Raw genomic sequence first — 21,971 nt, 5'->3', positions numbered from 1 at the left:
AATCACCCAGTCTTCTTCTCTGCATCTTTCATGTCTCCGCGCATCTTCACCATATCGGCCAGGTGCGCTCCAGTGTCCGACTCGAGACCTTGAAACCCTTCAATCACGCCCTTGCGATCACCTTCCCCCATCTCTTGACTCATCTTAAATTTGCCCCCGATGCTTTCAATTGACACCTCGATGCCAATAATGTTTTTCTTCATTATATCAATATACCGATCTGGGGCATCAGAGACGCTCCACGGCTCCGGCTTCCCTTCGTGGCCAGAATGTCCCATAATAGAGGTTTCGCATTCCTTGGACAGGTCATCAATCTGTTGTGAGAGGTACAGGGAAGTCTCCAGCGAAGAAGAGTCATGATAGATAGTAGCCTTGCCGTAAACCTGGACAGCCGCATAGTTCCATGTCGGCACGACCTTGGCAGTGGCTGGTTTGGTCTCAGTGTAAAATTTCGGAGTCACATAATGATGATAAGGACTGGTGAATAGAACCATGACATCATGTTCAAATGACCCTGTTGAAGAGTTGGAAGCGGCCTCTATCAATGCTTTCGACTGGGGATTTTGTCTCGCCAAATGGCCCCGAAGGCGACCTTTCACTGGTGCATCAGGGTCGTCGCTAATGGTATCTAGCACCCAGGGGATATGGCTTGATTGTAGGAAAGGAAAGTGAGGGGATGCTATGGCAGTTGTCAGGATACCCAGAGGATTCTCCTTGACAAATTCGAATAGAGCTTTAATGGAGGGCTCTGCGTGCACTGTTCGGAGATACATGGTATCGGTTAATTATAAGAAAGTAATAAACGTGAAGTCTGCAAGGTAGGCTGTGGAGGATTTTATGTGCCCCGACTATATATCTCCCCTCTGTCATCTCCTCTCCACGTACCTAGGAAGAATAGGACCAAACGCAATTTTTATGGGGCATCCGGGAGCGGCGGTTTCTATTGGTTTTAGTCCGCCGATGGACGCCCGACCTTTCGGTCTAGAGGACCAAAGATCCCCTTAGTACCACTAGAACGAAACTTTCATGGCTTAACAGTAGGCAAGGTCGCTAAATATGAAGATACAAATATCACTGGTGCTCGCGGGAAGGGCTTTTCTTACCTGGAAGTGGATGGATCGACCGGACAGCAACATACTTGCAGTAAATTCAGCATTGAGTACAATAGGGAAAAATGATGGGTCTTGCAACCTGCTGTAGTCGAGGAAAAATGAAGACTATTTTATCCACATGGTACATTGTTTTTGGGAATTGACCAATTGCCGTATAGCTATAGGTACATGTACCAGTAAACCTAACTCTTCCCCACTCCCGCGAACTTCCTAAATAGGAATGAATGATGAATCACGAAGGCAAAAAAAAGGAAAAAAAAGAAAAAGATGCTTCTTTTTTCGAAGGGAAAAGAATTAGACAGAACGCCGCATATCCCATATATAATATCTATTTCTAAGCCGTTATCTCTAGTGGCGTCCTGGTGAGCTACATATTGGTATCACATATTGTTTATAGCCCTTGCATCCTCCAACTTCCTCTATTGCTTTTTCTTCTCCAGGCTACCTTGCCACCGTTCCAAAATTTCAAGTCACTGTTGTTACAACATTAGCTATGAGTGGGGCACAGGGTGCACAGGAATTGCTACACGCCGCAACTGTAGCTTCAGAAATATTCGAGCTACGTCCAGACTATCGGGTCCTCTTGATGGTTGTGGAGGGTGTTCCTCCAGGACCCAGTGACGATTATAGTGAGGCCCTTTTAAGAGATGCCGAACAATCCGCGAAAGACCTGCTCTTGAAATATCCTGTCACTCAATTTCCGCATATCGCCGCATGGCGGGAGGCCTACAAAAGTTTCGGTGTTAAGCCGCAGAAGATCCGCAACAGTTTAGAAGCCCTGACACGTCGTGTAGAGAGCGGTCTACCACGTATCAATCGTTTGACAGATATCTACAATGCCGTTTCAGTCAAACACCAGATCCCACTGGGTGGCGAGGACCTTGACAAATACAATGGATCAGCGTTTCTGACTCGGGCCAGCGGCAAGGAACCGTTTCTGACTTTTTCTGGAGGGGAACCTCAAACAGAACTCGCAGCGCCCGGCGAACCTATATGGTGTGACAACACTGGCATTACTTGCCGTCGATGGAATTGGAGACAAGGCCCTCGAACTGCCCTGACTGGAGATACCACCCGTGTCCTATTTATTCTAGATGCATTGGAGCCTCTTTCAAATGATTCTCTTACCGAAGCTGCCGATGAACTCGCGTCAGCATTAAAAGGTCTATCTCCAGAAGTGCAGACATCGTACCGAATCATAGGCCCTCCAACTTCAACTGAATGAGGCACCGTGGAAATGAAGAATGTGATTAGTCTACCTCAATTTAACTCTCCATTATCTTTTCATCGCCTGGATGTAGTGATAGAAGAAGTCATAGAGAACTTGCCTAGAAATTCCACGGAAGATATTACAGTCCAAAGGGAATATTATCTAGATTGGGTCCATGACATGCGAATGTCTACTCTGATTTTCTTCGAGATTATCTAATACCAGGGGAAAGGGTCCTGCCGCTATGAGCAATAAATATAATTACACAGACTTCATACTAGCCTACAAGTTCCTACATAACAAACTCTCATCATGACATCTGTAGTTGTCGCTCAAATATAAGAAGATACACGCTTTACTGTCCCATACTGAGTACTCTCTGTAAATACCTAATAAGCTTTGATATATAGAAAGAAGGAATAATTTTGGATATAGCCACCTGGGGTAAACTAAATGCTTCAGAGGTCGTTCCAGCAGAAAATGGTGATTTTAGTTCAATCTCATCGCCAATTATCAAATTCGATATACAGTACAGAAAAGAAAATGTCTTATTAATATTGCATCATCTAAGATATCATCTTTCTCTCATACTCATACCAGCCATGACAATGAATCTCCAAGTATTACCTATAGATTAAGGCGGCGCTAGATGGTGTTGCCTTCTCGCCAACAGCAACAAGTATTCACCAGAGATTAGTGATATGTAGATGATTTATCACGTGAGAGGATATAAAAGTGGTGACGGATTTTGGTCGTGACCCTCTGTCGTTGCATTTATTTGTTACGTATAGCGTACATATGTAGAGTTAAGTTATAGTTCGGCTTTACTGTTGTTTCAAATATTTTAGAGCCCTGTCTCTTCTACAGCAGTGCCGCCGATCCAGCAGCCGCTACCATCCTGTCTAAATCTCACAGAGATCTCTGACGGACAGCCCATTGCCCATCCTTGCCTAATCCTAATGGGCTTCTCGGTATTATTTACAAGCCCATTCTTCAGAAGCCCATAAGACAAAGCAGCAGCAGCTATTCCTGTTGCAGCGTCTTCATTGTAGCCGGAGGATTTAGGAAATTGCCTGGCATCAAAGACCTGATTTTCAGCATCAGACAGAGCATATGGATAGAGGCCAGTGCTCCTAATCCGTTCGCAAAATTCTTTGACGAGGTTGAACTTTGGTTTGAGCGAGTTGAGCTGACTAGCCGACTTCAATGGGATCAATGTCTTGACTCTACTGGTTTTAGAATTGTGGATCGGCAGATCTGCTAATTCTTGTTTCGATATGCCCAGCACCGAAACTAATGCCTCGATATCGTCGGGATCGACCACTGTATCCACGACGCCTGCTGGTTGGGAGACCTCAACCCAAGTTCCCTGGGCATTTTTTGAGACATGCGCCTTTATAATCCCGCTCTTGGTCATAATTCGTATGTCGGGATGTTTCAACTTTTTCAATTTCTCCAGCAACCAAACAGCACCAACAGTTGCGTGGCCGCACATTTCCATCTCGTGCTCGGGAACCCAGAAGACGAACTCAAAGTCGCAACCGGAAGCTTTTGAGGCAGGAAAGACAAATCCACTTTCATGGCCATGACTTGCTGCAACAGCTTGCATCTCGGCGGGAGACAATCCCTGTGCATCGACGACGACCGGAAGTGGATTGCCCCCTTTGGGGCCAGCAGCGAAGACCCGCAAGCTATACACGTTGTGTGCCATTTTAATGTAGTTGTGTTACCGTCAACGTGGGATTGGAATTATATCAAGACGATCAATTGGTAGCTTGGAATTCTTCAATTTTTCTGGAAGAAGATATTTTTACTATGAAGTTCAGCTTTGTAGATTGCCAGAGCCTGTTCAATTTAATATCAATGATATATTAGCTTTGCAAGAAATAAAAAGAAAACATTGGGACTTTGACAGGTAGCTACTTCACAATTAGTATACCGTTATATCACCACTGAGTTAAAGACATGTCCTGAGCTTTGTATTAGAATGCCTCCTATATAGTCTTCGGTATTGGTCGACATCGATCCGATCAGGAACTTGAAATAAGTGGTCAGGCTTACTTAGATTGTGTCTCTAAGACTTGTCACTCTTATAGAGAATGCGCTGGCTATAAACAAAATACCAGTTGTACCAGCAATATCAAAGGCCAATCTTTGCATATCAACAATTCAGTGTAGGCAAACTCCAGACCCAAGTGAATGTTCAATAACCTCGGCTGCAGCAGCCGGGTCCTCACGGAAGGCTAACCGTATCCGGCTAGTCACCTGCACATCTAGTTTGCTTGTCAACCCGGAGTTAAAGCTCAAGTTAAAAGAGCCGAACTCCCGTCATGTAACATATGCAAGCGCTTGATAGACCTCCTGCTGAGGTAAAGAGCACGGAGAAAATAGAAGAAACTGAATTGAAAATAAAAGCGGCCTGTATTTTGAATAAGTTAATAAAGAGAATATTTGTATTTGTATGTGAATTTGCCAAACGAAACCCAAAATCTGAAAATCTCTTTTGAAAAAATGCATCATGAAATACCCATCCAAAAAAAACTTTGAGTGTAACTTTTATTTTCCTCGTATATTTTAGTAGTATAACTACCATTATGTCCCTTTATCGCCGGGAAATATGTCAATAGGGCCAGGTTAGTTCTATTATAAATACTATTATATACATCTGCCTAGACGACTAAGAGTATCAAAAACGGCAAATTGTATTGCATAAAATACAGTAGTACTGAAATACGAAGTCATCTTTTACAAAATGGGCCAACAATACGCAAGCGATCAGCCGTCAGGCTACAATAACCACGTCGAGAAGATCGCCCTTGTGGGAGTATGGTCCCCTCTCGGGTTTCTACGCCAGAAAAGTTAATTGAAATTAGGCAGGAGGACGAATTCGCAAGCATATAACGCAGGCCCTTTTGAATACCGGCAAACACACTATCATAGCCATCACTCGCCAAGATAGCGATAATACTCTTCCCGGCGGTGTGACCGTGATCAAGGTTGATTACAACAATCAGGAATCTCTTGTTGAGGCACTGAAAGGCCAACATGTCTTGATCATCACGATGAATGTTATGGCCCCCCCGGACACACAGACTAGGCTCATTTATGCCGCCGCCACGGCTGGAGTGCCCTGGGTACTGCTAAACGAGTTTGGCGGGGATCCTTATGACGTGGAAAAGGGCAAAGATGGTATAGTCGGTGCAATGAAAGTGCCATTTCGCGACCAGATTGAAAGACTCGGCAAGAGCAGCTATATTGGTCTTGTATGCAGCTTTTGGTATGAGTTCAGTTTCGGAGGCGGTTCAAACCGGTACGGATTTGACTTCGAAGACCGGTCTTTGGTGATCATGGACGATGGAAAGACAAAGATAAACACCTCGACCATGCCTCAAGTCGGTCGCGCAGTAGCCTCTCTGCTGAGACTCAAAACCCTGCCTGATGACAAAGACGACAAGAGTCCCAGCCTTGTTGACTTTAAGGACAAGGCTGTGTACATTTCTTCCTTCACAGTCAGCCAACAAGACATGCTAGAATCGGTTCTTCGCGTGACTGGTACCAAGTTGGAAGACTGGAAGATCACTCACACCACGGCAAAGGATTACTGGAAATCCGGTCAGGAAGTGTTTAAGACTGGTGACGCGGCAGGATTTGTCAGGCTGTTGTATGCACGAGCATTCTTTCCTGATGACCCAGAAAACTATGAGAGGACCAGAGGCTTACATAATGAGCTATTAGGACTCCCTCAGGAGAACTTAGATGAATTCACCAAAATTGGTATGGAGACAAGACTAACACTGGCAGCATAATTGGTATAATACAAACCGTAATAGTCAGTGGTTTTCCGAATATTCATCAGGAAGTTCTTGCGTTTTCGCCCCTGTAGCAAATAAAGTAGAACATGGTATGCTCCGTGACCAGATAATATTGAATGCTATCTTTGTAACTGGCGTGTCCCACACAATCCGGTAGAGATTCGCATGTTGGTCAATGTAGCTAGTCTTTGACCGATATCCATGAAACCACTTTAAATAACTGCAGTTGCTACTTGGTGAGTTTCTGCTTTCGTGCTATAATCAAATAGATGATCCTCTTATAGCCCGGAATATCTGGGTATTTAGACACACAAGCCCTGGATCTACATTGTAGGGTCATCTCGGTACTACAACGCCTCAAGGCTTTTCCTGAGTAGTGTGCTAAATAGCTAGCAAGCTGATTCTAATCTCAAAAGGTTTGGCCATAATCATGGAGCATTGTGGAATAGATAAGAGACAGATTCGCCATTGTGCGTTCGTCGGATAGCCTAGTAATTGAGTTAATGGTATGCTCAGAACTGGCCCGACTTGAATGAAAGATGTGTATACCTCTGCCAAAGTACTTGATACGTCAATAATCTTTAATTTCGGACAGCGTTCAATCTTGTCGCCAACTGTAGTAGCGGTAATGCGGTCAGTAGCTAGCTTTTCAATTTTATGATCACAAGTAGTCAAGACTCACGGGGAACAGCTGTCAATTATTGCATTAAAAGTTAGCGCGTTTTCTTGTGAGGGCGAAGGTATATGGTAATAATACGTACTATTCGTGACAACCAACCCGGCCAGACACGAGTTATTGATGGTTTCAATCGCTGGCCCGCTCAAGATGCCATGAGTCGCAATGGCGTATACTTCCTTGGCTCCATGTTCTTTCACGGTCTGAGCGGCTTTTGCGAGCTGTTCAAATGGTAAGTTGTCAATCATAAATCAAAACAAAAATAGAAAGATATGAATTACCGTTCCACAGGTATCGGCCATGTCATCAACCAGAATCGCCGTTTTATCTTTGACATCACCAACCAAAACCATACGACCCACTACATTTGGACGAGGCCGTTCTTTGTGAATGAGGGCAAACCCAATGTCCAACTTGTCTGCAAGGCTCGCCACGCGTTTTGCGCCACCAGCATCTGGCGAGACGATGACGCAATTCTGGGTATCGAGGTTCTCTTTCACCCAACCCAACACGCACGGTTCGGCATACAAATTGTCAACCGGAACGTTGAAAAATCCCTGTATCTGAGACGCATGTAGGTCCATCGTGATGACATGGTTCTAGAACAAGCGTGAGCCATTAGTCAGATCGCCTAGCCCAGGTTCAACGTACGGCACCAGATGATTGAAGCATATTAGCAACAAGCCGAGCTGAAATTGGAGCACGGGATTTGTCCTTCGCTGGATATTAACATGTGAAAAAACAGTTGAAAAACGCCCAGATATACCTTCTTGTCCTGCCGGGCGTAGGGATAATTGGGAATGACCGCGGTGATCGATCGGGCAGATGCAGTACGACATGCGTGTATCATTATGAGCAACTCCATAAGACCGTCATTGACCATCCCAGGGGCAGTAGACTGTATAATATAAACTAAAGAGGAAACCTAGGTATTAACAATCGAAGCGGGGGGAGTTGCCAGCAAACGCGTACCATCCTGGTCTCGAACAGACTCGCCAATGGTTACACTTGTCTCTAAATTCGAATAATTGAGACTGACAGTAGTGGCAAGTTTGATACCGAGTCTATCACCCAAATGAGGCGTTTGTTTAGCATTGTGGGTATGCGTCTGTGGCTTACCGACTAGCAACCTTCTCACTTAGCTCGGGATGCGAACGCCCGGATACGAGCTTTATCTCATTTGCAGAGGACGTAGCCATGGCCTTTTCTAGTTGTATTTCTCGCGATAATGTGACGAGGATCAAATGTGACGTGTCACCCTGTTCCCGCGCATGAATTGCTTGATAGGGTTCAAGGGCGATTTGTGACGTGTAAAGAAAGGCGCGCGTCCTGTATAGGTATTGATAATCAATATACTTGACAATTGTCAGTTCTCGACTTGATACGAATGATTTTGAGCCACTTTCTGCACAAGAAGAAGGACGTAGAGTTAAGTCTCTAGAGGAGGCGAAAAAAATCAAAAGCGGAGATTCTGCCGGACCAAAGCACGTTATCGCTTATCGGCTGTCGGCAGCTCTGTTAAGGCAGGCGGTGAGCACACACGCCAGGTTCATACTTCTTTCATGGCCTGGGGTGTATTTCACATAGACATTCTGGTGTGTATTTCGTGAGACATTCGTGTCATCTAGCTGATATCCGTAGACTGATTCCTTAACAAATAATGGCTATACGAGGAACCGAGGTCGCCCATTGTCAGACAATGCGCCTATATTGGACACCACCGGGGCCACAATACAAAAGCTGAAGAATAAAGGATTAAAGCTACTAGAACACAAAGAGAAAAAGGCCAAATGAGACCAAATTGCCTGCGTTCAAAAAGGTCGGTCACCTAGAAAGACCTAGCTCAGAAAAGTTACCTTTTTAAGAACAAATTTATCGAAAAATTTGGCTTGACGTGCGGGCCTTCTTTGATTTGGATTGCAAAAAACATTTGAAGATTATGTTCTTTAAAGACATCTTTCTAATAACAAGATTCAACTGCTAATCACTTCCAGCCATTCTGGATACATCGAACATACATCGAACATACACTACAACCGACATCTGAACCCTGCGGTCCGATTTCTCGCACTAATATTACGATGTCTTTACTTTCTCTACCCGTTGAACTATTGCTAGGAATCGCAGGATACCTAAATAACGTTTGTGACTTCAATTCTCTGGTGCAAGCTTGTCGTGCACTTCGGGATACCCTTTCCCAGGAATTATACGTTTTCGATGCCCGTCATCGACAGAGCAGAGCATTCTTTTGGGGCATGGACAGTGGCCTTGTCCCCACGATGAGACGCTCCATTCTAGCAAGTGGAGGCTTCCCGGACTCATTCTCGCTTGATGACATGGATGAAAAAATAGGGAAGATTGTCGAACGGGGCCATGTCTCCATGGCCAGCTATTGGTTTGGTCATCGTGTCTCTGCCAATACGCCAGCGACAGTCCATCGGGGCAGGTTTAAGCAGAAAACTCCCGACAGGCCACTTTTACACGTGGCTATTGACCAACGGAATACAAAGATGGTGAAGATCTTGCTACAAAAAGGGGCCTTCCCAAATGAAACATACTGGGGTAAACCACCATTGTACCGTGCAACGCGCAAGGGGCGTCGCAAGACAGAGATAGTTCGTTTGCTTCTAGAAGCCGGGGCCGACGTGCATTATACGTCCCATAATGGGCACACGGTTCTTCATAGCGCGGCTGTTGGGTGCGACTCGAAAGCAATTGAACTTCTGCTTGGTCGTGGAGCTGATTTGAACGCGAAAAACAACTTTGGACAAACGGCCATCGACCGTGCGTTCTTCTGTGGCAATTATGAGGTCATCGAATACATTCTGGACAGAAAGTGCAGTCTCACGACAAACGATGAAGTTAATTATCAAACAACCATCACATATGACGAGAAGCTGTTTCATGTATTGTGTGCGTCGGGGTATGACTTGAACCAGCGTTACGGTGCCGTTTCGAAAACACTTCTTCACCATGCCGCAGACAAGAACAACGTTAAATGGGTCGAGCTGCTTCTTCGCTGGGGAGTTAACGTTGATGCCTGTACCACTTTCGGGTATACCCCTCTGCACCTTGCTGTCCGTCACCGCGAGGTCAAGGTAGCACGGATGCTCCTCGAGCACGGTGCAGATGTCAACCGTCTGCAGAAACAGAAGGGGACCCCATTACATATTGCAGTTCGATCTCGGCGGTTAGAAACAATGAAGCTTCTGATTGCCAAGGGAGCTTGTCGAGAAAAGAAGGACAAAAATAGTCAGACACCCCTGATGATCGCTGATAGGATGAAATTGAAAGGGGGCAACACAATTTTGACTACAATTGGGTGGCTCTATAACAATCCACGTGCAATGAACTCTCTTTTCAGGGTCCCTAGAAATAAGCGTGGGAGTACAACAAGATAGAGAGATCTTAGCTAGGTTATTTCATCATTCGAGGTTATCAAATTATGTCTGTTGTTATTTGCACATTTTTAGACTGGTTGTACCACTAATAAACCTGCGGCTTTTCTGTAGTTTATTGCTGTTGACGTACAAGTTATAATACGCCGTGTCCAGCGCATGTTATCAAGAAAGACATTGCTGTGCAAGGGCCGTTAAATGCTCCTCGTCTGTTCCACAACAGCCTCCCACCACTCTGATACCGGGTAATAGCAAAAGTACTTGTTTCAAGGCTGAGACGAATGTCGGAATATGCCCGCGGTCAAGCGTGTCGCTGTTATCGAGCTCCTCATGGCTTTTCAAGCTGGCATTTCCTCGGATAAGTCCAATCCTTTGCCTAACATCCAAATCCATATTCTCGAGAGGTTGTAATATCCTCGCCGGGTGCACACAATTGATACCGAAATACGTGGTATATCCGTCCGTTGCCTTGTCAACGGTTTGGATAGCATTTTCCAATGATAGTCCGCTTAGCAGTTTTCCGTCGGACTCGAGGCTGAATGATACCGCGACGGGGATTTGCATCTCTTTTGATAGTTCAACGACCGCAATGGCTTCGTGCAGGTTCGTCACAGTCATGAGAGAAATGATCTCAACCCCTTCTTCCACGAGCGTGCGGATCTGGCCGCGGTAGGCTTCCTTTGCCGAATCAACGGAGATTTCATCAGATGAATAGTCCTCGTATGCGTCCCTTAATGGACCTACGACTCCATCGAGGACAATTCGCACGGCAGGGTTTGTTTTGTTCACTTCATTTCGGACTTGTTTAAGAAAGTGCACCGCGGCATAATTGAGGTCGCGCAGCTCATCTTCGCTGTAATTCAACGGTTTTGCCCAGGCACTAGACGCACGCCAGGTGCGTGTGGCGAGAAGGATTCCGGTGCCAGACGATGCAGCGATGTTGGCGTACGACTTGTACAGAGACCTGACCAGCTCGCGGCCTGATTCCGAGGTCAGAAGTGTTGTGCCGGAAGAACAAGGAAGATCAATTTTGTACGTGTGATAGGCCGTGGTCTCTAGACCAGCCTCTGTGAGAAAGGGGATTGCTGAGGTGAGATGGGGGAGCGCCATGATGGTTTCGGAGAATTTGACAGTGTCGACTGGTGATTGTGTGATGTCGTCGGCGGCATCTGGAATGAATGTGGGGAAAGCGCCCTGATTTGGGTTTTACTATGTGGGCAAAAATGTTTCATTTTCCTTTTGTTGGTCTTAATTTTTACTATACATCCATTGATGTATATGCCTGATATTTTTAGAGTCCCAGACTCATCGATCTATATGTCATTATGGTCGGGTTATATACATAATTGTTAGCCTACCATTTGGGGTTTTCGTTTGTTGCTCGAAATACGATAGAAATGGCATCTATCGGTAATATAAACACTTTGGTTATCATGGCCATTTAATTGCGACTGTTGTTTAAATAAATTAACGAATTAGGCTAACGTTGCATGTGGTATTACATCGTTGGTCAATTGATTGATGTAAAAAAACAGCCAGGGAGTCAAAGTTCGGACTGATTCCTCAGCGCCGAAAAAGTACGAACTTTAATGACGACCCAACCAATACAACGAATTGGCTTTTCAGTACTAAAATCATATACTTATGTGAATTATACGCAAACTAATAGTCAAAATGAATATTATATTGCATTCGGTAATCTACCCTTTCATGCGTTGCATAAAACGAGGTCCTCTGGCACAAGGAGCCACTCCGAAAACTTTCGGACTTTGTATCATTTGATGTTGTGACCAAGAGCTAGATTGTCAACTAGTAGTTCCCAAGTCCGTAAATTTTCGGTGTACGGCTTTACTTAAAGCCTGTGCCCTCTGAGTTGTTCATCTCTCCCCCATACATCGTCTTAGCCAAGGGGGGTTTTCTACAAAGCTCGAACCACAAGAATTAATTTACATTGCACGCAACATGTCTAAGATAATTGCTGTCATTGGTGCCACTGGTGTACAGGTTGGTGTTGCCAAAGAGAAAAACACACTTCCTTAAGCTGACTCTACCTAGGGAGGATCTGTTGCCAGAACATTCTCCGGTATTCCCGGATGGGAGGTCCGAGGCATTACACGCAACCCGGCTTCACCAGCTGCTCGTAAGCTAGAAGAAGCCGGTGTTACTTTGGTCCAGGCCGACTTGGACAATGTGAACTCGCTGATCGCCGCTTTCCAAGGCGTCAATGCCATCTTCGGTGTCACTGACTTTTGGCAATTTGCGGAAAAGCAATCTACGCTGGATATTGCCAGGTCAAAGGGAATCACTTGGAATGAAGCTTCCTATCTGCAAGAGTTAGAACATGGAAAGAATCTCGTCGATGCCGCAGCACACGTCGTGAAAGAAGGAAAGCTAGAGAAAATGGTTTACAGCTCCCTTAGCGATGCCAAAAAGGCCAGTAAAGGCAAATACACCTGGGTGTATCATTTTGACGGAAAGGCCAAGGTTGTGCAGTATCTTGAGGAAAAGTCGCATGAATCCGCTGAACACCGAGCCCTTTTTGAAAAAACAAGCTATGTTCAGATGGGCTATTACTTGGATAACTGGAATAAAAACCCGATTCTATTTCCTAAAAAGGTTGGCAGAGCCACATATATCCACCCCCTATTGATTTAATCTAACATACTGCAGACTCCTGACGGCACAATTCTGTTTCCATACATTGACGACACACGGACGACTAACGGAGAGTCTCGTCCAATGCCCTTCGTCCATCCACCAAATGACACTGGAGTTTTTGTTGAAGCACTTATCAATAAAGCACCTCCTCGTACTACCATTCTCGGTGCTTCTTCTTTCATGAAGTACTCGGAATTTATCAAGCTTTGGGGTGAAATTAAGGGCGTGAAAGTTAAGTTGGATATTCTGACCTTTGAAGATGTAGTGAGACTTCTTCCGGAAGGTTTTGGGATCGAGACAGCAGAGACAGCGTTGTATTTACGTGATTTCGGATGGGATGGTAATGAAGGGGTGCTTCTGCCAGAGGATATAGGCGTCGACCAGGCATCTTTGATTGATGTAGCAAGCTATATCAAAAGTACAGATTGGAGCTCTGTGCTGAACTAAGTTAATTAGAATTGAATACCAGTAGGTAGTTAAAAATACACATTGTGAAACTTTCCAAAGAGTACCAGTTGAATTCAAATTTGGAAAAGGTTGTCCTGGGCCCACTGCATGTCCTGTGAATCATAGAGGAAACTCAAAGATGCATCGTTCAAAAGAGTCGGGAAAAGGTCGGCCTCCTCTCCTGGATCTATGCCCATGAAATGGTTATTATCGTCATATTCCTCCATAGAATATCCCCTTTTGTTCAATTCTAAATCGTATTCTTGAGAGGCAATTCGCCGTGAGTCGAAGTGGAATGGCATGAAGCAGCCATAGGTTATATCGACGACCTGTTGGAAAAGTCAGCCACCGAAAAAATCACAGACATTTATTTCCTTATACACTTACTCCACGTCCAGACTTTTGAATAAATAAGCTATCGTAGGAACCATCCGGGAGCGTGAAACAATCGTCACTGTGCCAAAGCTCTGACAAGATATTGGCCATATGTGTATTTGAATCATCTGTCGAAAGGCTACGCTTCTTGAGAATATCAACTAGTGCGTAATATGCACCTTCGCCCTTGCTTAGGTCCACTTTTGATTTGAGCAGTGGACTTCGCGATATTCTTAGGATGATTGTCGCCACTAGAAACATATGACGAAGGTAGGACTCTGACGAGTAAAGGGCCCAGCTGTTGGTTTTATCCGCATCGGAGGCATACTGTGTCCAATAGCAGGCAAGGTAATATAACTCTATGAACTGGGGAACATGCAATGTAATATCACTTGCAAAAAAATTGAACGCATTAATATGAATTCGAAAAGCCGTGATTATCATAGGGAGAGGTGTGGCAAAACGAGAGAGCTCTGCAGGTTCTGAATATTGTAGTTTTGTATTCCCCACGGTCTTTCGACTCATCTGGAGAATTTCGTCGTCAAAGTGTTTTATCAGATCCCGAAAAGTTTCCTTGGTTAAACTTAGCGTATCCGAATACGCCAATTCTGAGAGCTTTATATTGGCTCGAGTAAAAACTTTATCAAATTCCTGTATCCAAAATATATTTGGGGATAGAAACCTTGAAAGTTCGTCAAAATTTGACAACAAGTCAAATGCGTCTGTCACGTAATGCGGTGGACTACCCGAAGTCCAGCTTGTGCTGTAGGAAATTAGCATTAAAAGTTGAATGCATGATGATAAGTTTACCAATGACAGACAAACTCCAGGTAGGCCCAAACCCGAGCCAAATACCCGTGGTGTGTAATCGGCTGGCAAGATATGGTCCCGGTCGAACAATTTTGCGCAGTAAACATCTGAAGGCCATGCTGTAATGCTAATTGCATTGCAGCCCCAGCATACATTGGTGACGGGTCTTCGCAAATCACCTTCATTGGCAAGGGCCAAGTGCACAGTACTAAGAGTCCGCAGATAGTCGTGATATATGATGTTGTTTGAGATAGAGCCTGTAGTGAAAGCTGTTTCACACCTGAAGCGAGGCGATTGAGAAGCGTCGGGTCTCGTTCGTATCTTCTGGAACCTGTGATGACAATACTCCAAAAGACAAAGGGGGACAGCCTGTAGATTGAGCTTGGATCCCATGAAGGGTCGAATATTGGGAGCATGGGGTGATAGTACTCGAAAAACCTGACCAATATCGTAAGTTACAATGAAATTAGTTATGATAACATCGGGCTCACAAAATAAAGCAGTCCTTGATCTGGAACCCTTCCACGCATACACCGTCAATTTCGCGCGAAGGCGTGGGCGGCAAATATTCTACTGGACTTGAGGACGTATTAAGTTCCGGCCGATGTGAAATTTTGTCTATTTCTGAAATTAACTGCTGGTCAGATTGGAAAGTAGTGTCAGTCGACCAGGTGTGTTCCTGTTCATCATGTTGATTAGAGGGTGAAGCATTGGCTGCCTCGGGCTGTAAATTGGACAACTGGCTTCGGAGCATCAATATTTCTTTCTGTAGATCTGCTTTGCTAATTTATTATAGTAATTAGAGCGGGTGGTAAAAAGAAATGAAGAAAAGAAAAGCAATTGAAAGACCTACCTAGGAGCTTTTGTTCTAATTAAGGCGGCGGAGAAATGACACCGAATGCCTGACGTTTTACATCTCGAGCAGCGTTTGAAGCCATTACCAATATTTGAGGTATCGCATTTGACCTGATTAAATATTTCCATGTAAAAAATTAGCCCCTTGGACTAAAGTCTGCATAATCATGGTTCGCTTGCCCACTTTCTGCTGTCGACACGGGGTGCAAGCCTTTGCTTTCCCGGATGGTCGGGATGCAATTTGCTGAGACTGAGAGGCGCTTGAATTTTCCATTTGCATCGTAAATAATATGGAAATATGATATAGGAACAAGCTGGGAAGAGAATGGCAGATGTGCGTATGGAGGTGTGATATTAGACTCGGCTTCGGGCTAACCATTGGAGAGGCTCGGAGCGACTCTGGACCGGGTGGTGGCTGGCTTACGCTTTAATCCGTCAGCATGTTTCTGGATGAAATTCTACTGATGTTGCATGCCCTTATGATAATAAAATAAAAAAATACTTTTACTAGCTGAAATATCGAGAAAATATTAAAGGTCAAACGTCCTAATTTCTCGAATTCCATGTCTCAGTGATATTTGTCGCTTTGCGAAAATATGAATTATATACATAAAAACTTCTGGAGGTGTTCTATAAACCAACGTCTTATTATGTTTAACAACTGAAAAGAGTCCCTTTCTATGGGTATTACTATTGACGTCTAGCAGTAGGTGATATATTGAACCGTATAAGCCTATATGCATACACTTTTCAAATCCAATTTTCGGATACAGTGGACTACTGATCCGAGTCATGATCAAGATCCTTCCTCCCAATTCTAAGAGACGAGATCAACATCACCCCTCCAACAACAGTATAAAAAATCCACATAGTTTTCAGTCCATCAACAATACCATCTCCGATTCCCCCTTCCTCAGAGCTCCCACTGGCACTCAAGCTTGAACCGTTATTGAGATACGATGCTTCGTCGCTGCTCAACCCATGCTGCAATATAACTCCACCAACAACGAGCGACAGTGCCGTGGACAAATTCCTCAGAAACGTATAAGCAGCAATAGCCGCTGCAAGGAGATTTTCCTTGCCTATAAGCTGGCTTTGGAAAGCGATCATGGGCGCTTGAAACAGTGGCCCAGCCCCAAGCCCTGCAATTAACTGATACACAACTATCTTTGCTACCACACGATTTGGACCGAAATCAATGAATAGACCCGTTCCCAAGACCATGATAGTGCCCCCAATCCAGATCACCGGCCGATATGCTCCGGTACGCTTGACGACTAGACCGCTGGCGAGAGTCATTGCGGACAGTGGTAACACACAGGCAAGAGTGTAAAGTCCAGACTGAATCGGACTAACGCCCAGAACGGTTTGGAAATACAGGGGATTGAAGTAGTCGTAGGCGATGAATATGAAACTGTGAAAAAATGCTGTGGAGAGACATGCTAGTATAGACCTATCTTTGAGGACTCGGATTGGAACGTTTGGATTGTTTGCATAGAATGTTTCGTATAACCCGAAGATGACGAGGACGACAATTCCAGCGATGAGTAGGCCGAGAGTATACGCAGAGCCCCATGGATGCTGTTTACTAGCACCGACTTCTAGTCCGTAGAGAAAACATATTGTGCCGCCGACGATGAGAATGGATCCGATCCAGTCGAATGAGAAAAAAAGGGTTTGCCGTGGTTGTTTCTGTTTCTTGGTTGGGAGATTGAGGGCGAGGAAGAGGAAGGCTAGAGAGATTCCATCAAATGGAAGGTTTATGTAGACTATTGCAATAATTAGTCTGATAAATTTCGCAAGGACTGGGCAAACTTACAGCACCATCTCCAACCTATTGTCTGGGTAAACACACCTCCCAGCATTGGTCCAACACCACTGGATATCGCCCATACAATACCAGTCAAAGCATAATATTTTGCCCTTTCTCTCAGCGGAAACAAATCACCAATGACTATAGTCACAACTACCGATATACCACCACTGCCCAGGCCTTGCGCAACTCGACCTCCTATGAGCATCCCGGGCGAGACACTCAATGCACATATTAGACTTCCTATCAGAAAAGTCACATTTGTTACCATTAGAATTTCTTTGCGACCACATATATCAGATAATCTAGCCCACAGCGGTGTTGATGCCGTGCTGGCTAGGGTATAGGCGCTGCCTATCCATGTATACTCGGATGTGCTGGCATTGAGATGCGCAGCGATGGTCGGTAAAGCGGTCGCGACGACGGTGACATTTATAGCAGATAGAAAAAGAGTAAGTAATAGAGATATTATCACGAGATATAATCGTACTCCAACTGGTGTTACAACGTCGTCACTGGCGGCATTATTGTTGACAATCTCGTCGTTCACACTCGGTGATCGTTGTTTGACTTCCTCCATGGGATTGAACTTTCAGAAACGACGCGGAAGAAAGTATTTAGAGAAAGACAAATTACGCTGTAAATTTTCAGAAGTACTAACTATTGCATACAACAACAGCAGAAAATATGGCATGATACTATTTCCCTTTAAGGAAAGGACAGGATATCGGCGTGTCCTCCGGTCCAATCGGTGGTGCTGCACGGCGGCTTCGGCCCCACCTTTCGGGGGGTGGTGTCAGGACTAGGCTTTTAGTTTGCGATGTTCTTGTATGTCTGCAAGAATGATGGTGTAAAATTATCTTTAGAATTGGATATATATAGATTAAAATAGTTAGAGATTGCATTAACTATAGTTAGTGTGATAATCACGTAACTCAATTTTACAGCAGTCGGACGTAACGACCTCCCACAGTACTAATATTTACTTCTTTGTAATCCTGGAGGTCTCTGAAAATGATGTTATACAATTTGACAATTCCAAGTATGCACAGGCAAAGTCAAGTGCAAGCATTAGAAATTACCTCGCTTTGAGGATCAAAGCATAGCATCCACTCCCACAAATCTTCGACATTGTAACCGTCAAAAGGGAAATTATTGTTTTCCTGAACTGGCTCCTGTTGCCAATTATATCTGTCAACATCTAGCGGCATATGAGCTTTCTGGCCATTCGTAACTTCATCAGAGTGATCATATTGAGGTAGTGTTGCTGTGTCGGGTGGAATGTCGTCGTAGGGTTGGTGTGTCCTTGTATCCATTACGCTTCCACCGTCCGGATGACAGCGTTTGTTGGTGGGGTGAGATGCGGTATTTGTATTGATCAAGATAGAAGATTGTTGATTCGAGGTATTAAAGATGCTATCTCGTGTAGATACAGCGTTCGGCTTCTCTGCGTAGTTTCGTAAATCAAGGCCAGTTGCGGTACGATTTTGAGGTGTATTCGGTTCTTTGACTGCTCTTTGGAAGTCGATGTGACTACTGACGCGTTCATATATGGTGGACAATCCTGGCGGGAGTTAGTGTTGGCCGGATATAACGAGATACAGAGTGCTTATTACCTTGGATGAAACGAACATCTTGACCGCAATCTATCCATTTTTCATTACATAGTTCGAGGCAGGTTTTGAGAAGCTATATTTTTGATCAGCATAACTCAGCCTAAACCTAAGTTTCATGAGCTATGAATCTCACCTGCAGATCAGTAGACTGCATTCTACTATCTGGATTCTTTATCAAGTAGATAGCCAACACAATACACGCCAGCAATGGAATACCAGTTGGTACTAACCTCGTATCTGACTTCTGATCCGAAAGTTCAATACTCAACTTCGCAATAGCTCTTGCACTATTGATGCATATAGACTCTCCGCCAAGTATACGAAAACGAGACGGGTCATCAGGACCCTCCTTCTCGACTTCAACTTCAAAACTTGCATTAGGCGCGATGAGAGCTGCCCTGTGCAGGGTTATCATGGCTTCGTGGTACATCATAGACAATATGGCTGCGAGATGAAAGACTCCCCGTGGACAGAAGATATCATTGCCCGGCCGCATCTGAGGAGGAATACTATTCACCCAATCCAATAGACACTTATCAAGTCGTGCTGTATCGAGGAGGATTTCTCGCGCCCGACGCTTTCGTAACGTGTGACCATAGATATGCTGGCCGATTTGATTCTGGTACACTGCTAGGCCCAATTGCCACCGAAGAAATTGCCCGTCATCACGCTCATGGAGATGCGGGGGAAGAATATCATCACATGTAAATGAGTATGGGATTGCAGTTGGTCGTCCAGATTCAAGTTCCATACACTTTTCTAAAATGCAACATATTGCCCAAATTCTGCCCTCATGCGTATACTTTTGTATGTACTGGACGTCTCCGGTACGTGGAGCACTATAGGCTGCTCTTCGGTGAATACCGATTGTGTGTGCAATGCGAATAGCCATGCCCAGTGCCTGCCATCCCAATCCTTCTTGGTTTCTTCCACGATATGCAATAGTGAACATGAGCAGTGCCTGCACTGCTGGAAGATAGGGCACCAACATCACGTGTCCCAGAAGACTTGCAGCTGCTTGTAGATATTGTGTTCCATCGGAAGTGATTCCACTAGATTGCTCGTCTGCACCTAGGCTGATAGCTAGATAAGTACTCGCAAGCCAGGGTATTTGATCCCGTGGCATGGTTTTGAATCCACCCTCCATTTCCACTAACTGACTGACAACGACATGGAAATATTCAACGTCGAATAGCGGATACAGTGAATGGATTCGCTCAAAAAATGTCGATAGGTATCCATTAAGGCGAGAAGAGTCCGGTAGTGGCGGTAATGAGACTTGCAAGGGAATGTCAAACTCTTCCGCATATCTCATGCCATACTTGAATAGACCGGATACGGGCTTTCGATGCACTGATTTGAGGTACACATCCAACGATTTTGCCAAACATTGCGAACTGCTGCCGCCGACAATCTTTGTGCGATTCAACTCCGGATCGGTATTTGAGCTGACGTGAAATGGCTGATGTACGGGAGATTCATAGAGGTTTGTATGGCCAGGCTCGTGGTTCCTCGATGAGAAATTCTGGCCATTTTCTGCAGTGTGTGCTACTGAGTGCTCTGCCCGTATCTCTGGCCCTTGTGTTCGATGAAATAATTGTTGTTGTAGAGAGGGAGTGGGACTGGGATTACTGGGGTCAGACTTGTTTATCTTCTCTGTCACAATCCATTCGCGAATAACAGGTTCCCCGGGACGTCGCGGATCACTGGTGGCACACTCTTCATCGCGAACTCGACAATTGCGACATCGTGGATAATCTGCATCACATTTCACTTTTCGTAGTCGGCAGCTGTTGCATGCCATAGACAGGCGTTTCTTCGTGGGCCGAGGATCCATGGCGGGTTAGACGGGATTTCGGAACATGGCTATGCCTGTTCCTTATCAACTCGTCAACTCAAGATACCATCCTCGAACCATACGAAATGTATATTACTGTTCTAGCTGCCGAAAGAGGTGTTGTGAACAAAGATACTGAGGGTATTTCGGCTAAGACGACGGAACACCCCACGGGGAGCAGATTGTGGAGACTTCATGTTGACCAATCGCCGAAGCCATAATGACATCCTCCAAGTTCAAGAGCTGACAATTGGCGCGACGAGGGAAAAATGCAGAAGCAATTCCAGGTGGCTTAAAAGCTATGAATATAGCCATTGAAAATCTGTATACGGCAGTCAGGACCGGCAATTGGTCAATCACTCGTGTTCAAATGATCGGCAACCCTAAAACTATCACGGTGGTCAAACGATCTCAAATTTTTTCTGCATGGAAGAGACCCCTTCACTTTTATAATAAATAATGGAAGTAACTAAAACATCAGGCAATACACCGACAATCGAACTATGCCCTTGATACTACCCAATGCTACGGCCGCGGGTCACCTGCATGGATCCTGACTGTACACTAGATTATCTAATTATCCCAGGGCTATTTACCTATTACCTGTACTATCGATAAAATGACAAAAGTTTTGAGGCTCTATTACAGCCTCTAATTCTTCAGGCCGTCACTCACCAACCACGTACTGTTATGAATTTTCTTCAAATCCCCATCATGAGGGCATTTTGTAATGCGATTGACATATTTTACATGGAGAGCACCAACGGTTTTGACCTAGCGCTTGTTTTTGTTTTTTTGCACTTTGCTTTTGGCGGTGTCACGAATCTTTGTGAAATTCTCACGGTGTAGCTCGCCCAAATCGGCCATTGTGAGACTACCTTGGTTGACTGTTTTTATACGCCGTGCGAGACCCGGGCTTGCCTTATCTAAAATATCCTTGATACCCTCAATGTATTTTTTGATTTCAACATTTGACAATTGGTCAAGGGTGTTACGGGCCTCGGTAAAGAAAAAAGTTTGCCACGTCATACAATTTCTCGGTGACTTTCGTTGTACTCTCGGGGACTTCTGCGGCGCACCGAAAGAGCGTAAAGACCCAATAGTAGGTGAGATAATGGCCAGCACTCGCTATATTATCATAGGTATAATGCTTTACAGTGTGCTGTATAGCAATTAACAGCTCTATTCATCTCTGAAAAGGATACAATAACGAATTTCATGTCTTGAAACGATTTGCGTACATCCATCCATGCCACAAACAATGACGGCTAGTCTGACCGTCACAATCTACATGATTTCGGTCACCCTTTTATCTTTTTCCGTACCATATTTGAAGTCACATATGCATTCGA

General features: G+C 44.8%; 9 protein-coding genes across 9 annotated transcripts; 4 read left to right on the top strand and 5 right to left on the bottom strand.

The window, feature by feature from the left end:
• Positions 1–2: 2 nt before the first annotated feature.
• On the bottom strand, positions 3–773 carry TRUGW13939_00262 (uncharacterized protein; the record flags this gene model as incomplete). The annotated part of the gene is made up of 1 exon (XM_035483472.1): positions 3–773. One exon carries the CDS (start codon positions 771–773, stop codon positions 3–5), a length of 771 nt encoding a protein of 256 aa, XP_035339365.1.
• Positions 774–1,605: 832 nt separating this feature from the next.
• Positions 1,606–2,337, top strand: TRUGW13939_00261 (uncharacterized protein; the record flags this gene model as incomplete). Its single annotated transcript, XM_035483471.1, has 1 exon — positions 1,606–2,337. The coding sequence occupies one exon, from the start codon at positions 1,606–1,608 to the stop codon at positions 2,335–2,337; it is 732 nt and encodes a 243-aa protein (XP_035339364.1).
• An 829-nt stretch (positions 2,338–3,166) lies between these two features.
• On the bottom strand, positions 3,167–4,033 carry TRUGW13939_00260 (uncharacterized protein; the record flags this gene model as incomplete). The annotated part of the gene is made up of 1 exon (XM_035483470.1): positions 3,167–4,033. One exon carries the CDS (start codon positions 4,031–4,033, stop codon positions 3,167–3,169), a length of 867 nt encoding a protein of 288 aa, XP_035339363.1.
• Positions 4,034–5,074: 1,041 nt separating this feature from the next.
• TRUGW13939_00259 (uncharacterized protein) lies at positions 5,075–6,128 on the top strand (the record flags this gene model as incomplete). The annotated part of the gene is made up of 2 exons (XM_035483469.1): positions 5,075–5,146; positions 5,196–6,128. The coding sequence occupies 2 exons, from the start codon at positions 5,075–5,077 to the stop codon at positions 6,126–6,128; spliced, it is 1,005 nt and encodes a 334-aa protein (XP_035339362.1).
• Positions 6,129–6,562: 434 nt separating this feature from the next.
• Positions 6,563–8,009, bottom strand: TRUGW13939_00258 (uncharacterized protein; the record flags this gene model as incomplete). The annotated part of the gene is made up of 9 exons (XM_035483468.1): positions 6,563–6,622; positions 6,684–6,748; positions 6,817–6,825; positions 6,896–7,031; positions 7,092–7,409; positions 7,462–7,524; positions 7,577–7,722; positions 7,783–7,874; positions 7,930–8,009. 9 exons carry the CDS (start codon positions 8,007–8,009, stop codon positions 6,563–6,565), a joined length of 969 nt encoding a protein of 322 aa, XP_035339361.1.
• Positions 8,010–8,891: 882 nt separating this feature from the next.
• TRUGW13939_00257 (uncharacterized protein) lies at positions 8,892–10,211 on the top strand (the record flags this gene model as incomplete). The annotated part of the gene is made up of 1 exon (XM_035483467.1): positions 8,892–10,211. The coding sequence occupies one exon, from the start codon at positions 8,892–8,894 to the stop codon at positions 10,209–10,211; it is 1,320 nt and encodes a 439-aa protein (XP_035339360.1).
• Positions 10,212–10,373: 162 nt separating this feature from the next.
• Positions 10,374–11,318, bottom strand: TRUGW13939_00256 (uncharacterized protein; the record flags this gene model as incomplete). Its single annotated transcript, XM_035483466.1, has 1 exon — positions 10,374–11,318. One exon carries the CDS (start codon positions 11,316–11,318, stop codon positions 10,374–10,376), a length of 945 nt encoding a protein of 314 aa, XP_035339359.1.
• Positions 11,319–12,170: 852 nt separating this feature from the next.
• On the top strand, positions 12,171–12,863 carry TRUGW13939_00255 (uncharacterized protein; the record flags this gene model as incomplete). The annotated part of the gene is made up of 2 exons (XM_035483465.1): positions 12,171–12,212; positions 12,264–12,863. The coding sequence occupies 2 exons, from the start codon at positions 12,171–12,173 to the stop codon at positions 12,861–12,863; spliced, it is 642 nt and encodes a 213-aa protein (XP_035339358.1).
• Positions 12,864–16,130: 3,267 nt separating this feature from the next.
• TRUGW13939_00254 (uncharacterized protein) lies at positions 16,131–17,746 on the bottom strand (the record flags this gene model as incomplete). The annotated part of the gene is made up of 2 exons (XM_035483464.1): positions 16,131–17,122; positions 17,173–17,746. 2 exons carry the CDS (start codon positions 17,744–17,746, stop codon positions 16,131–16,133), a joined length of 1,566 nt encoding a protein of 521 aa, XP_035339357.1.
• Between the last annotated feature and the right edge of the window lie 4,225 nt (positions 17,747–21,971).

The sequence above is a fragment of the Talaromyces rugulosus genome, chromosome I (assembly GCF_013368755.1).
Source record: "Talaromyces rugulosus chromosome I, complete sequence".
Taxonomy (NCBI): domain Eukaryota; kingdom Fungi; phylum Ascomycota; class Eurotiomycetes; order Eurotiales; family Trichocomaceae; genus Talaromyces; species Talaromyces rugulosus.
Note: the sequence above shows the minus strand (reverse complement) of the source record. Positions and strands in the feature narration are given on the sequence as shown.